General features: G+C 44.1%; 1 protein-coding gene across 4 annotated transcripts in view; it reads right to left on the reverse strand.

Annotated features, from left to right (window-relative positions):
• Positions 1–4,857: 4,857 nt before the first annotated feature.
• Positions 4,858–16,467, reverse strand: part of VAV1 (vav guanine nucleotide exchange factor 1) — a 50,098-nt gene continuing 38,488 nt past the window's right edge. For 2 of the 4 annotated variants that reach the window (XM_065874813.1, XM_065874810.1), the window contains 6 exons: positions 15,700–15,731; positions 11,648–11,764; positions 9,964–10,051; positions 8,405–8,519; positions 6,930–7,081; positions 4,858–5,164 (listed from right to left, as the gene is read on the reverse strand). In XM_065874813.1, the coding sequence (XP_065730885.1) occupies positions 5,111–5,164; positions 6,930–7,081; positions 8,405–8,519; positions 9,964–10,051; positions 11,648–11,764; positions 15,700–15,731 (558 nt within the window). In that variant the 3' untranslated portion in view covers positions 4,858–5,110. The remainder of the gene's footprint in view (positions 5,165–6,929; positions 7,082–8,404; positions 8,520–9,963; positions 10,052–11,647; positions 11,765–15,699; positions 15,732–16,467) is intronic. The other 2 variants (XM_065874812.1, XM_065874811.1) reach the window with 1 other exon arrangement.

Raw genomic sequence — 16,467 nt, forward strand, 5'->3', positions numbered from 1 at the left:
AGAACTGTGAGACAATACATTTCTATTGTTTAATTAAGCCACTCAGTTTGTGGTACTTTGTTACAGCAGACTGAGCGAGCTAATACAGTGTGTGTGTGTGTGTGTGTGTGTGTGTGTGTGACAGCCGGATGTAACTGACAGCCAGCACTAGAGAACTTCCGAGTTAAGGCATCACGGGATTGCCCTGTGTTCTTTTCCTTTCTCTGCCAGTATATTCGGGTGACAGCTCTTCCCTGGATCCAAAGTCTCCAACCATCAGCAGGCCACTCCAGGGCACACCTGAGGCCCCTCCTCCACCAGCCAGCAAGAGGTGGCCTCCTCCAGCAGAGGTCTGCCTGGTCCCCCTGGGGGCACATAAGGAAGCAGGTCCAACCACTTCTCCAGACCCTCACTCTCTCCCTCCCCCTCTAAGCAGAGTTAATGCTCATTTCCACATTCCCCGAGATTCCTCCCATTTTTCTTTCTTTTTAAATTGAAGTATAACTGATTTACAATATTGTTCGTTTCAGGTGTACAGCAAAGTGATTCAGTTATACATATATATATATACTTTTCCATTATGGTTTATTACAGGATATTGAATATAGTTCCCTGTGCTCTACAGTAGGACTTCATTGATTATCTATTTTATATAAAGTAGTTTGTATCTGTTAATCCCATACTCCCAAATCATCCCCGCCACCCATGCTTTCCCGTTTGGCAACCATAAGTTTGTCTTCTATGTCTGTGAGTCTGTTTCTGTTTTGTGAATAAATTCATCTGTATAATTTTTTAGATTCCACATATAAGTGATATCATACAGTATATGCCTTTTTTCTGACTTACTTCACTTAGTATGATAATCTCCAGGTCCATTCATGTTGCTACAAATGGCTTTATTTTATTTTTTATGGCTGAGTAGGATTCCATTGTGTGTGTGTGTGTGATATACACACACACACATCTTCTTTATCCATTCATCTGTTGATGGTGCATCCCAATTCTTAGGACACCAGTCACATTTGATTAGGGTCCATCCTAAAGACCTTGACCTCATTTTAACTCAATTACCTCTTTAAAGAACCCATCTCCAGGACTTCCCTGGTGGCGCAGTGGTTGAGAGTCCGCCCGCCGATGCAGGGGACGCGGGTTCGTGCCCCGTTCCGGGAAGATCCCACATGCCGCGGAGCGGCTGGGCCCGTGAGCCATGGCCGCTGAGCCTGCGCGTCCGGAGCCTGTGCTCCGCAACGGGAGAGGCTGCGATAGTGAGAGGCCCACGTAACGCAAAAAAAAAAAAAGAACCCATCTCCAGATACAGTCACATTCTGAGGTCCTGGGAAGGTTAGGACTTCAACATACAAATTTGTGGGGACACAGTCAACCCATAAGTGCCAGTGTCACAAAAGTGAGTGAGGGGACTTCCCTGGTGGTCCAGTGGTTAAGAATTCCCCCTTCCAATGCAGGGGACGTGAGTTTGATCCTTAGTTGGGGAACTAAGATTCCACATGCCATGGAGCAACTAAGCCGCGCGCCACAACTAGAGAGAACTTCACGCGCCACAACAAAATCTCCTGCATTCCGCAACAAAGATCCCGTGTGCTGCAACTAAGACCCAACACCGCCAAATAAATAAATGAAGTGAGTAAATGAATGAATGAATGATAGAACGGGCTCCCTGGCAGGTTCTGGTTTTGTTCCAAGTATTCACTGCCTCTCCCTGGAAGAGGAGTAAACCTTTCTGCCCTACTGACGCTACTCTGGGCCATACGACTTGCTCTGGCCAATGAAATGTCTTCTTGTCATCCCCAAGAAGAAACATTAGGAACAACTGAGTGGTCCTGCCATCTCTCTTTTCCTTCTGCCACAATCCTGACACATCCCAAGGCTGGAGGTCTCCAACAGTGTGATTCCTGCAGCACCTTCTCCTTCCAGAAACTTCTTCTTCAGCAGAGTTGAGGCCAATGTGTGAAGGAGCTGTTTGTGAGATGTTGGGATGGGGAGCCATTTGTTACAGCAGCAATACTCAGCTCAAGGTGACTGATACAGGTCGTGTTGTGCTGGGGCTTAAAGACCCAACCAAAGACCCCCCCAAGACCAGGGTTAGAACTCAAGTTCAGCCTGGGGCTGGAGGACAGTGATTCAAGACCTCCAAGAAAAAGTCCATGACCTCAACCTCATTGACACCACTGAATTAGACAACCCAGGTAACCACCTTAGGTAAATTCATGGCGTGGCTCAGGAGGAAGTTGTGGGGGAGGGCAGAAGCCCCTCCCCATAATTCCTGACCCTTGGAACTCCGTTCCCTCTCCAATACCCTGTTTCCAGTTTCACAGCCCTTCAAACACGGAGCACACGTCACACCAGCACACTCTGGAGTCTGGATCCTGCACCTGGCCTGGTGTGCACAGGTGCTGTCTGAGCACTGGCTTACCTGGGGTTGCGGAGAGAACCAAGGAAATGATTAGGTCCCCACCAGCTACTGGAACAATGGTTAAGAAGGTGAAGAAGGCGGCTTTACACTTAGACATAAACTAACTATGCTCTCAAACAGGTGATTTATCTTTCTCTGGTTCAGAAAGGTGAAGTCACTTTTCCAACATGTGACAGCTAACTTTGTAAGGGCAGAGCTGACCTTAGAATCCTCCTGGAACCTTGGCCAAGATGCTCAACTGCCCACGAAGCTGGTTGTGAGATTATATTAGATAACGTCTGTGAAGAGCTTACTATCGTGGTACCAGGCAACGTTGAATGTTCAACATGGGGGCTGCCTCCATCATCAGGGGGGTGGAGTAATATTCACAAGTATTAACTATTTTCCATCAAATTAATATATTGCCCATGGGCTCTCCTCAGCCTTGGCCACCATTATTTTTTTTCCTCCTAAGAGTTATTCCTGCAGGAGATTTACCAAAGAAGCACCTTCCTGGCTTTTGAACTTCAAAAGCCTAATTAAAGATGCTTATTCTTGGGTTTTGAGCCCCCACCATCTAAGCCCTCAAGGGGTCTAGATAAAAGTCTGGCCAAAGTGGTTGCCAGGGGACAGTGGGAGAGGGAAACGGGAACTCATCGCTCAATGGGGACGGTTTCCCTTTTGCAAGATGACAATTTCTGGAGATTGATTGCACGACAGTATAACATTCATCCCATTACTGAACTGTACAGGTAAAACAGGTTAGGATGGTAAATTTGATGTTATGTGTGTTCTGCCACCATTTTTTAAAATAATAAATTCTATTTAGTAAAAAGAAAGTCTGGCTATAGATGCAGAAAAGCATTCAGGCTGAGTCAATTTTTTCTGCAACAAAATAGATCATGGTTTCCCAGCGTGGACGGGAGGAGTTGGGTGGGAAGGACAGTTAAACTCAGAGACAGGTCCAGAGATGCATCCCTATATCTCATTAGCCCAACCCCAGTCTAAACAGCTTCAGGATCAAGTGAAATCTGAGACATCGTCCTCCCCCAAAAATGCAGATATATGCAAATCCTGGATTTTCTTTCAGAGGATTCAAAGCTCCTCAGGGATCCACAGACCACTGGTAGGATCCATGTGCCTTTGATCAATGGGTTCAAGATGTCTAAAAGATAGCCCCAAATTACAGGGCACGGAACAGAAGCAAAAACACTGGAAAGGCATTTGGATTCTCCATGGAATGGTCATTAATCAGATTAAGCAGAGCTAAGTCTTGAAGTCTGACAAAAATAGGGGCTCTGCCATTCTGTGATACCAGACGAAGACTAAAGTCTCCCTGGAGCCCCCTGGACCCCAGGATAGAGCAGGCTCTACGGAGTTTCCCCACACCCTGCATATGGCAGCATCCATTGAGTAGGGATGGCTGCCAAGGACTGTGCAGACCCTATCGGCATCCCACCCGTAGCGCCCCAGTACTGACAAGGTCCCTACAGGTCAGTGGCTCCAAATATGCCTGTGGTTCTCTGGCCACCAGAGAATGTACTGCCTATATAAGAGCAGCTCTCAAGCCATGACGAATGGAAGTTGGTGGATAAATACCCCAGCTCCCTTGCCTGTCAACTCCAAGGCTTGTTCTATACTGACTTCCAGAGGTCCTGAATAAAGAGGAGCCCCCACTGCCCAAAGCTGTCACCTCATCCATGCTCCCTGTGTCTCCCTCCCCTTCCCATCTCTCTTGCCTTGCTCCATCCCAGCTGCTTCCTTGGATCACCTCCCAGATAGATTTTGCACCCCCAAATCCTTGTCTCAGGCTCTGCTTCTGGAGCAGCTCAACCTAAGATAGTGACTGTATAATTTATCATCCAAACCAGGACACTTTGGAGAATGAAAAGGATCGTGGCTAATAACTACACTAGGGCAATAGCCAGGACTGTCCCGGGGAAACCAGGATGTAGAGTCATTCCCCTCAGCATTTAAGGGGAAACAGCCAGATGCGCTGCATGGGCCAAGAGGGATGTGGAAAATGCAGAGGCACCAAAGACGAAACAGAAGCAATTACGTCTCAGCAGGAGGCAGTGATGGAAGATAACCACCAAGAACCAGCAGTCTTTGCAACACTCCAGTGCCAAAGCCCCTGGAGTTGAAACATGACCTTGGAGAGAATTGACTCAGGAGACCCAGATTCAACTGAGATGAAGGTTTTTACCACTTAGCAGAACTGGAGAGGCTCCAAATAGTAATTATGTCCTATTACAGAAAAAAAAAATGAGAGTTCCATTTTTGTGATCTGGAATCTGTGAGCATAAAATTCTTTCCTGCCACGTGGGGGTCCCATTTCCTATTTCAGGTTTTCTTTTAAATGGCAGAGAAAGGTGATGGAGCCGGAAAGCAGGAATTAGTGAGGGGGCTTTTGTCCGTGTCCCAATGCCCTTTCCCATCTTTCGCTTCCCAGGTCTGACACAAGTCCATCCATTCATCATTTTATTAAAAGCGGTTGACTTGAGCCCTGCCTTCTCAAGGGGACCCAAGAGGAAATCAGTGTATTATAAATTAACCATGGCAGGGCATCATCCCAGGAGGCCTGCCAGCTGGACGCTAGCCCTCCACAGTCCATCCCGGACTCTCAGCCCGCCAGGACCTTTCACAGCCCCAAGGCCCACTGCCTGCCCATCCCAGGCTCAGAGCCTAGAGTTTCTCATCGCTCTGGCAATGTGCCAAAGCTCAGCAGTACTCAGAATAATCCTCTTCCACATAGTTGGAGGGGAACCAGCCAACCTGGAAAGAGACAGGGAAGTGGTCAGGGCAGCCTCTGCACGTTCTCCCACTGTTCCTCGACACACCAGGAAGGTTCCCTCCTACCTCAGGGCCTTTGCACCTGCCATACCTTCTACCCCAGAAAGTACCTCCCCTAGATACACCCTCGGCTGACCACTCCCACCTCCTACAGTCCTTTACTTACATGTCACCCTATCAGTAAGGGCTTCCTAACCATCCTATTTAAAATTGCAAACCCCATCCACCCCAACGGTCCTTATCCCCACTTCCTGCTTTTCCATAACACTTTTCACCATCTAATTGATTATATATGTTACTTATTTATGGGCTTCTTGTCTGTTTCCCCTCCCTTCACTACAACAGGCCAGGGATTTTTGTCTGTCTTATTCATCACTGAGTTCCAAAAGCCTAGAATAGTTCCTGGCACACAGTAGACACTTAATAAATATTTGTTGAAAATATGGATGGATGATGCAAGAGGGCGGAGATATGGGGATATATGTATATGTATAACTGATTCACTTTGTTATAAAGCAGAAACTAATACACCATTGTAAAGCAATTATACTCCAATAAAGATGTTAAAAAAAAGATGGATGGAATGATGGATGGATGGAGGGATGGATGGAATGATGGATGGATGGATGGATGAAATGATGGATGATGGATGGGTGGATGGATGGAATAAAGGATGGATGGATGAAATAAAGGATGAATGGATGGATGGATGGATGGATGAATTCTTTACAGCCCAAACCTTCCTAAACATCCCAAAATCCCTCCTCAAGCCCTAACTGTTCTCTACCACACACTAAATTTACCCTCCAAAGTTCCTAAAACTGTTCACCTAAGCAATTATCTAGGTCACTTTCCACATGTTTCCCTCTGGCAGAATTGAAGCTTCTAACCCGTGTCTTTATCTTCATTCAACAAATATTTTTTGAGAAACCAATACAAGCAAGGCAGTATTCTAGAGGCTAGGAATTCATCAGCAGATGAAACAAAGAATACTTTCTGCCTTGTGAGACAAAAATAAGAACCAGACAGAAACTTTTTTGAGAAAATTTAAGTTCCCTCCTGAAAGTCCAAATTCAGGCAGACAAAAGGCAAAAGCGGTTGGTCTCAGTTCTGCCTTTTCATGCATTCAATAAGTATTGATAGACATACTATGTGACAATCAGTGTTGCAGGCACTGGTGATACTGCAGTGAACAAGATAGAAAAATCCCTCCCCTCGTGTTCCCCAAACATGCCAATCACTCTCTCACCCCAGGGCCTTTGCACGAGCTGGTTCCTCAGGAATACTTTCCCACACCTCCCACCACCCATGACCTGGCTGACTTAACTCATCCCTCAGTGATCAGCTTCGTCTCTCAGAAGGCGCCCTGACCTGCTCCCAGGATGAGCTGGGGGTTCCTTGGGGGCTCCCAGGGTGCCTTATGATTCCCCATCTCAATCTCAACCACCCACTGTTGTAACTGCATGGTTACAGGTCTGTGCTTCTCACCAAACTATGAGTTTCAGGAGGGCAGTGATTTTACTGTGCTCATTTTTGTCTCCTCGGCACCCAGCTAAATGCCCGACACATAGTAGGTGCTCGATAAATAAATGCAAGGTGCATAAATGAAATCTGTCCCTTCCTACCAGGGAAGCCCTTCACACGAGCCCCTGCCCACTCACTCCACTCCATCATCCCGTAGAGCTTCACTAGAGCCAGCTCACCCCACACCCTTTCCCTGGGGCTGCCAAACTCCGCCCCAACTCACCCGGCCATAGATCTCCCCTCGCCACCAGCCCTGCTGCCCCTTCTTGTTAAGGATCTTGATGATGTCACCCTCTTTGAGGGACAGCTCTGATCGGTCCCGGGCGCAGAAGTCATAGCGGGCTTTGGCTGTGCCAAAATACTTGGTGCTCCCTGCTGTGTGGGAGAGAGCAGAAGTGGGAAAGGGCCCTGGAGCAGACACACACCTACCGTCTGGGGGCAGTGGGAGGACAATGCTCCAATAGACCAGGATGAAGAAGGGCTCCTCAATGCTTCCTTCCACTGAGTGTTGGGTGGCCTGTGTTCTGAGTGTACACAGCTGTCTTCCCAGAATCATCCTTCTAGCCCAACCAGCATCCCAACTTAGAAAGTAATACCAGTTATGATCTTTTTAATGTTACGTATATATTCATAGTGAAAGAAACAGAAGAAAGATGTGGAAGTTCTCATTCTAGATAATATTAATTATACTAAAGAAGTCCAAGGGTTGAAAAAGAGAGGGAGAAAGATAAGAAAGGGGAAAACTTTCCAAAGTACAATGTTAAGTGATATTGTAGACTATAAAATTAATTTGTAGTATTTCTGCAAATATGCTAAGATTGAACATCCAAATATTCACCAGGATGAATAAGTAACTTGCAGACAGATAGAAACATTTATTTGATTGCGTGATGAGAATAGGGATAATTTTGGTCTCAGTGTCCTAATGTTATGCTGGTGTTGCTTTTTCAAAAATATAACTTTTTAAGTGGTGAATTGTTATTTTATTGGTAAACATTTTAACAATAATTAATTTTAAAATCCCTCTTAAAAATTTTTTGGACATGTATGTAAGAATTCAGAAACTCCACCACCCAGGCAACTTTTCTTAAAAACGTACTCCAAAATGCACTCCAGAAAAATAAAATTTGAATCAGAATAAGAAATTTTAAAAATAAAGGAAAACACAGAAAACAAGAAATATAGACAGTCTAAATAATTCTTGATACTGAATTTGCAAAGTGAAATGCAATGGTGAAGAAAAAATTCCTAAAATATAAGGTATGATTGTTTTCCTTCATAGCAAACCGTAGCCTACATTCCAAATAACTTCAACAAACCAGGTGAGTAAGAGATACAAAGGAAAAGGAAAGAAAGAGCGTACTAAAGGTCTTGCCTTTCTGTGGGAGAAGGTTATTGATACTAATTCATGCCTGATATTGATACAAAAATAAAGGCTTAAAATGTGTAGGTGAGAAGCCTTCTGGTTCCTAGTGTCCTCATCTTCCCAAATATGAAAGTAAACTCTTTCGTCCAAGTAAATAGATATGCAAATCTCTCAAGAGCAAAGGGACAAACTGGAGGTGGGAATTAGCTCAAGCTGTTTCACAGATAGGACTTTTCTATGCCCACAGGAAGGAATGTCCACAGCATCCCCAAACTTTCCCTCCACAATGGGAAGGAGCTGGCACAGCAGGTCCCCAGCTGGAGACAGCCTACCTGGTGGTTTGCTGATGGCTCTCCTCTCAGGCTCCTTGAATGGGAACTGCAGGGTGGTGTCCAGTGACTTGAAGCAGTCCTTCAGAGAATTCTGTTGGTAGAATTCTACAAGCTCCTGCAAAGAAAACAGCAGGACAGATGCTCTCTCAGAGGGCCAGCCCACAATGGGGACACAGCTGGAAGGAGCCACATCCAACTCCTCATGTGAAACAGGTCCTCCTTCTGGCCTCCCTGGCAAAAGACACCTTGAATGCTCCCCACGATGGGGAGCTCACTCTCTTCCTGGTCGGCCAGGACCATTTTATGGTGAAGAAATCACATTGTCTCAAGACAGTTCTCCTAACAGCCAGTTCATTTCATGATAAATTTACCAAATAATCAACTTGCCTGATGACCAGCTCACCAAAACCAACCCTCCCTGGGTGTCAAGAGCACTATTTTTACAAATAATTGTAATAATAATAAATGCTGTTTACTAAGTACCTACTGTGTGCTGGTCAGTGTGCAACCACACATCATCAAAAATGGGCTGTGTATTATTATAATAATTTTGTATCAATGTTCAACTTCCTGACTGTGATAATGATACAGTAGTGAGGCAAGAGGATGTCTTTGATAGTCATGCTAAAATACTTATAGGAAGGATCGTGATGCCCGCAAATTACTCCTAAATAGTGCAGAATAAATGTGTGAGTGTGTGCGCAGAGAGAGAGAGGGAGACAGAGAAAGCAAAAGAGGAAGGATATTAACCGTCAGTAAATCCAGGTGAAACGTCCACAAATATTCATGACACTATTCCAGCAACATTTCAGTAATTTTTCAGAAATAAAAAATGGGGGCAGGCAAAATTTTCAGAGTAAAAAGTTTGGGGGCAAAATAGATTTGTGGAGTGAGTGAACAGTCCCTAACCTTTTGGGCAGTCAAAGATCCATTCGAGGCTCAAGTGAAATCTGAGATACCTTCCTCCCCCCAAAAAATTGCAAATATATGCAAATTTCTGGATTTTCTTTCAGAGGATTCAGAGGATCCTCAAGCATCCACAGACCGTGGGTAGGATCCATGTGCCTTAAACCAATGGGCTTAAGATGTCTAAAAGACAGCCCAAAGTTATAGGGCACCAAACAGAAGCAAAAACACTGGAAAGGCATTTAGATTCTCCATGGAATGGTCATTAATCAGATTAAGCAGAGCTAAGTCTTGACATCTGACAAAAATAGGGGCTCTGCTATTCGGTGATACCAGATGAGGACTAAATCTCAGTTTCCCGCATGTGTGAAACGGGAACTCAGAGAGTGAGCTGAGCGGATGAAGTGCAGTCCTGTCTGTAATAGGTTTGGCACTCGGTAAGTGCTTTGTAAATGTTCACTGATGCTACTGTTCTTTCTGTTATTATTCTTCTCCGTGTTGATGATTAGGAAAATGAGTTTAAAGCCAGTTGCTCCATAGTGCCTCTTGGAGGGGCTGTTCTGAATGTAGGAAAGGGGGTCCCAAGGTGGAGCTTCAGAGAGGGTCCTACCTAGATTCTGGAAGGCTGGGTTTAGGGATGCATTGGCCCTTACCATAAGCCCCCGGAAAGCCTTCTTCTCTGTAATCCGGTACAGTCCTTCTGCTGTCATGATTTTAATATGCTTGACCTCAACGTTATACCTGGAAGCAGGGAAAGAGAGCGAGACGGTCACTGGGTCCTGAGTCTGGGAATTCAGGCCCATCTCCTGTCGAGTCTCAGCCCCGCGCTACACACCCCCAACCATGGAAGAAGCGTTCTTGGCTACTTCAGGGAGGGGGTGACCACCGGAGCCCAGCAGGATCCCTTCCCTGGAGCCTTTGCTGCTCTAGACCTTAATTTCTTGCTCCATATAACAGGAATCATCTTCCTTGACCCACGGGGTTGTTGAGAAGTCAAAAATACCTTATAAAGAAAGCACTGTTGTAGAGTAGATAGGATGAAATCTCCACTTCCACTAATATGAATGACCATAGAATCTAAAGGATGTGCGGGAAGGGATCCATTTCCACCAATATGGAGGACCACAGACTAGTAAGGAAGAGGCATGAATTGGCAGAAGTGGTTCTGCCAATAGGAAGAACTAGATAACCAAAAAAATTTCCTGCTCAAAAAACCCCTAGAAATGCCGTGAAAAAAATGCTGAGCTCTCAAAAAAGTAAGGGAAATCACCAGAGGCCAAAAATGAGGATGAAACTTAAAAGTATATGTCTTTTTACTCTTTTTTTTTTTTCTTTTTGGCCACGCTATGCAGCTTGGGGAATCTTAGTTCCCCAACCAGGGATCGAACCCCGGCCCCCAGCAAGAGAAGCACAGAGTCCTAACCACTGGACAGCCAAGAAATTCCCGAGGAGCATATGTCTTAATCACATAGAAACATGAGATGAGTTACTGGATCCCTGTTGGGTAGAGAGTTGGCACTGAGACCCACCCACACCCATAAGGGTGGACTGTCAAAAAGCTACATCCTCAGGAAAAGAGGTGGTCTAGAAAAGCCCACCCATGAGCACAGCAAGGACCATGTGAAAGCTTGTCTCAGACCCAAAACAGAAAAGTCACCCTTGAGAATTCATAACCTCAGTCCTACCCTCTTATGGGTTTAGTATTTATTCTGAAACCACCTGTGTAGTCTGGGAAACTAAGGAATTAACCAAAAATATTTTAACCTGAAAAAGAAATGAACTTGTTGGTGATTCCCAACAGAAGCAAATGCAAAATCTCTGGGGACCCAGGCAGCAAAGATACCCACAGGGAAAGCCTCACTTAAAATCACAAGACCCGGGAGAGTGGGAGGGAGGGAGACGCAAGAGGGAAGACATATGGGAACATATGTATATGTATAGCTGATTCACTTTGTTATAAAGCAGAAACTAACACACCATTGTAAAGCAATTATACCCCAATAAAGATGTTAAAAAAAAAAAAATCACAAGACCCAATGACAAAACCAACAAGGAAACAAGTCACCACAAGCAAGAAGCTGCACCCAACAAACAGCAAGGCAGGAAAGCCAGCCTCTTCCTAGAGTATGCTAAATACCTCCTGGAGCCTCGCTTAAGAAGCGTATCTCTTTCCTGTGGGTTGCCAGTCGAGTAAAAGAAATCAGAAAGATTAAAAACACCTAGGACCCTGCAGGAGCTCAATAAAAGATAACTGTCATGACTGTACATCTTTCTTCTTCCCAAGCACCTGCAGTGCCCAGGTCACGAGGGGAGATAGGTCAGGAAAGGAGGAATTACTTAATGCTGATGGCAAATTCTGCAGCATCTTTCACCCTCTGTCGCACCAAAAATGTCCCGTCCGAGCGGTTGGTGAGGATGCTTTCTGCCGCGGCTCGCTCCATGGGGCCCGCGTACCTGTCGAGATACACCAAGGAGAAAGGTCCACACAGCCCCTATGTTGCCCTATTGAGGCTGTTTTTCCCCCCAACCCCTGTGATTTCGTTTTAAGTGAATGACAGCCTGGGTCTAGCAGCGCCCTTAGACACTATAAACCTTGGGGGAGGCATTGGCCGGAGTCGCGAAGTGGCAGTGGCCATTAGATATCTGTAAGTCACACCCAAGGTTTCACCCCTGGATTGCAGGAGACACCTCGGTCCTTTGGGTGTGACTGTGTCTCAGTGTGACACAATAAGAAATATATATTTGGTTTCTGTGCCCCCCAACCTTTCCTGGCACGTAACTCCTAAAAGCTTCGGAATCTCCGAAGTGATTAAGTGTCTTTTTGTATGCTAATGAGATGACTGGGGGCTCTTTGATAGCCTCGGGATGGGGGCTGGTGGCCGGAAGAAACAACCCCACCCCTACATATGGGGAGAGAAGAGGGGCTGGAGGTTGAGTTCACTAATGGCCAGTGATTTAACCAATCTTGCCTACGTAATGATGCCTCAACCAAAACCCAACCAAATGGTTTTGGAGAGACTCCAGGTTGGTGAACACAGGGAGGTACGGGGAGGGTGCAAGCCCAGAGAGGGCGTGGAAGCTCCGTCCCCTTTCCCCATACCTTGCCCTGTGCATCTCTTTAATCTGACTGTTCCTGAGTTGGATCCTTTTATAATAAACTGGTAATCTAGTATAGAAACTCTTTCTCCGAGTTCTGTGAGTTTGTGTTAGCAAATTACCAAACCCAAGGAGGGGGTTGTGGGAACCCCCCATTTATAGCCGATGGGTCAGAAGTAGGGGTGGCCTGAGCTTGTGATTGGCATCTGAAGTGGGGGATTGTCTCGTGGGACTGAGCCCTTAATCTGTGGGCTCTGATGCTAACTCCAGACAAACAGTGTCAGAATTGAATTGAATTGTAGGACACCCAAGCTGGTGTCTGGAGAACTGGAGAATCGTTTGATGTAGGAAGAAAATCCCGCACATTTGGTTTTAGAATTGCTGAGACTGTGAGTATAGAAAAACAGTTGTTGGGTTTTCTTTCTTTTACTTGGAATTTGGCATGCCTGGACAGGAATTTACTGAGTGTCCACTGTCTGTCCATCTCTGTGGTCACCAGGACGGAAATAGGGTGAGGAGAGTGAAAGATAGCCTTAGGTACAAAATTTAAAGGGCAAGCCCCAAAACTCAGACATCAAGATAAATAATAACAAGTAAAATAAGTAGTATTTTAATGCAGTATTTTTAAAGTGCAAAAACATCCGTAAAAGGAATGAAGTACTGAAATATTCTACAACGAGGATGAATCTTGGAACCAGGATGCTGAGAGAAGCCAGTCACATAAGGGCACGTACTGTATGATTCCATGTATATGAAACATCGAGAACAGGCAAACCCATAGAGACAGAACGTACATTAGTGATGGTCAAGGGCTGGGGGAAGGGGATGGGGGTGATTGTTAAGGTGACGGGGTTTCTTTTTGGGGGGTGATGAGAGTGTTTTGGAGCTAGATAGAGGTGCTGCTTGCACACCATTGTGGATGTACTCAATGCCGTTAAATATATTGGGCTGGCCAAAAAGTTCCTTCGGGCCTTTCCGTACGGGAAAACCTGAACGAATTTTTTGGCCAGCCCAAGAGATGTGAAAAATAAATAAAGGTGTGACTATGAATATTTTATGCTGTAAATGTAAATATATAACATACATATATTAATTATAGATAATATATAATTATATGTGATATATCAGTGTGGACATGAATATATTTATGGCATAAATTTAAATATAAACATAAAAAATATAACTATAGATAACACAATTATAAATAATATAGAAATATGAATGTGTTTATGCTATAAGTGTAAATACATAACATATATATATTAATCATATACTATATAATTATAGATAATATATGTGGGACTATGCATGCATTTGTGCCATAAATTTAAATATATAACATAAATAATATATATGAACTATAGACAATACATTTATCATATAAAATATGAATTATTTATTATATATAAATACAAATATGTTTATGCTATAAATGTAAATATGTAACAATATATATTAATTATATACTATATAATTACAGATAACATGTAAATGTGAATAGGACTATATAAGTGTGAATATAACATAAATAATGTATGTTAATTATACACAATATATAATATGGATAATATATAAATATGAATACAAATATGTGCTATAAATATAAATATACAGCGTAATATGCATTAATTTTATATAATACATAATTATATGATCTATAAATGTGAATATGTGATATAAACTTAAATATTAACATAAATGCCACTTTGGTTAATTTTATGTCATGTAAATTTCACCTCAATTTGAAAAATAAGTTCAAAAAAAATCTGTGATGAGCAAAATGTCAAAATTTTAAATGAGGACAAGATCTGACCCCACAGTTGCCTGATTCACCACAATTCACCTTTCCCCACTCCCAGCCCTATCATATCCTGTGTCTCTATTTACAGTTTTGGTATTTTGCTCATCGCAGATTTTTTTGCCTTGCTTTCGATTTTTTAAAATATTGCATTAAAATAGTATGGATCTCGATGCCTTAGTTTTTTGGCACCCCCTTAAATGTTGCACCCAAAGTCAGGGTCTCACTCTCCTCAATCCAGTTCTGGCCCTGGTGGCCTGGTGACAACATCTGGCAGGGCAGGGGCAGAGTGAGCACAGCCTCAGGTGACCACGGTTTAAACCCTGGCTCTGCCACCTAGTTGCTCTGTGACCTCGGGAACTGAGTTTGCTACTTTGAGCCCCAATTTCCTTTTCTGAAAAGAGGAGATAAAACTGCCCATCACAGAGGGACATTTTTGACAAACGGCAATAATGCAGTTGGGGCACCTCATACATGGTAGGCATTCACGACACGGGTGTGTTATTATGCCCTTTGTGTAATAAGGTCAGGCTTTGGAGTCAGCCAAGCTTGGGTTCGAATCCGACCTCCTTCACCTCCTCACTTTGTGATACTGAACAAATCACTTGTCCTCTCTGAGCCTCGGTTTCCTCCTTTGCAGAAAGAGAGTAAGAATAACACGTACTTCAAAGCGTTACTACCGGAATTGAATGTGTCCTTGAAGTGCTGACACACGGTCATAAAAACAATACAATAGCATGTCCGAATCTAAGATGCCAATGATTGTAAACTTCACTGTGGTTTCGTGGGCAATTACGAAATAAAGATTAACTACCCATAAAATTAAGCAGAAGACTCAGACACCACTCATTGTAAGAGCCGTTCCAATGCCAGAGATGTTAAAACGTGGGGGAGAAAAATGTGTATTTTAGAATGCATGAAATGCAGTCGTAACAACGAGTGCTAATAATAACAGATAATAAAGTACTTTTTGTGTGCCAGGGACAGAGCTGAGCACTTTATAGGCTCATGGAAACCGCCTAACAGCCTTATGAAGCAGATATTATTAATCTGTTTTCCAGAGAGGAAAGCTGAAGCACAGAGAAGTTGAGTTATTGGCCAAAGGTCACAGAACTGGATAATATTGTAGTCAGGATTTGAACCCAGGTCAGTGGGCTCCAAAGCAACACTGAAAACCTCCATCCCTCACTGCTCTATCAGTAGTAGGTGCTTAAAAAAAAGGGTTGGGGGTGGGGGTGGGGAGAGGGAACTGCCACCATATCATCACCATCATTTTCCTTCCGGTGAAAACATAATGTCCCAAAGTCAGGGACCTTCTTTTGTTTGTTCTCTCCTCAGCAGCCCCCAGCATAGGGCTGGAGCCAGCAGTTAATGCCCAGGGTTTGAAGAATGAATAACTGATTGGTTGGTAGCCCCCATCCCCACCCCAATGCCCAGCCCAGGCATCCACCCCAAAGCACCCCAAGTTGAAAATTTAAAAAGTGGTTCTACTTACCAGAGATGAAGAGACAGGTCCTGAGGGGGACCCTGGGGACACAAAGACCAAGACTCAGGGCAAAGAGTCCAGCACGCAACAGGCTTCAGGGCACTACATTCATTCATTTTTTCCACTATCATTTATTGGGGGCCTGTTATGTGCCAGGCACTGTGCGCTTCAGTGGAAATACAGTCCCAGAATCCAGGGGGAGAAATCGGTCCACCCTCAAAGGAATCAGCTTTAAAGAGGCAGCTACGTTTGTAGGCAGAAATTGGAGAGACGTTCAGATCTTGGCTTCCGAATGCCACGTTCCCATGAAAGGACCCAGGCTCCTTGGGGAAATGGTTGATTCCAAGATTGGGGCAGAAAAAGTACAAGAGAAGTCTGCTATTGTGCTAGAAAGCAAGGAAGGGCTCAAAGAATGATGGGGGCATGTCGAAAGGACGGAAGAGCCAGCCTGAAGGGGCTCCCATTGGTCAAGGGTGGGACAATTTAAAAATAAAAATCCAGGAACATTTCCTGAGATAGATAACACGCAGATACATAGATAGACACATAGAAGATTGATTGATAGATACATAGATACACAGATAAATACAAAGATGATTATTAGATAGATACATAGATGATTGATAGATACACAGATGGATACATAACATAGACAGATGATTGATAGATACACAGATACATAGATACACAGATGATTGATAGATACAAAGATGATTGACTGATACACAGATACACAGATAAATACATAAATGATTATTAGATAGATACATAGATGAT

This window comes from Phocoena phocoena, chromosome 3 (assembly GCF_963924675.1).
Source record: "Phocoena phocoena chromosome 3, mPhoPho1.1, whole genome shotgun sequence".
Taxonomy (NCBI): Eukaryota; Metazoa; Chordata; class Mammalia; order Artiodactyla; family Phocoenidae; genus Phocoena; species Phocoena phocoena.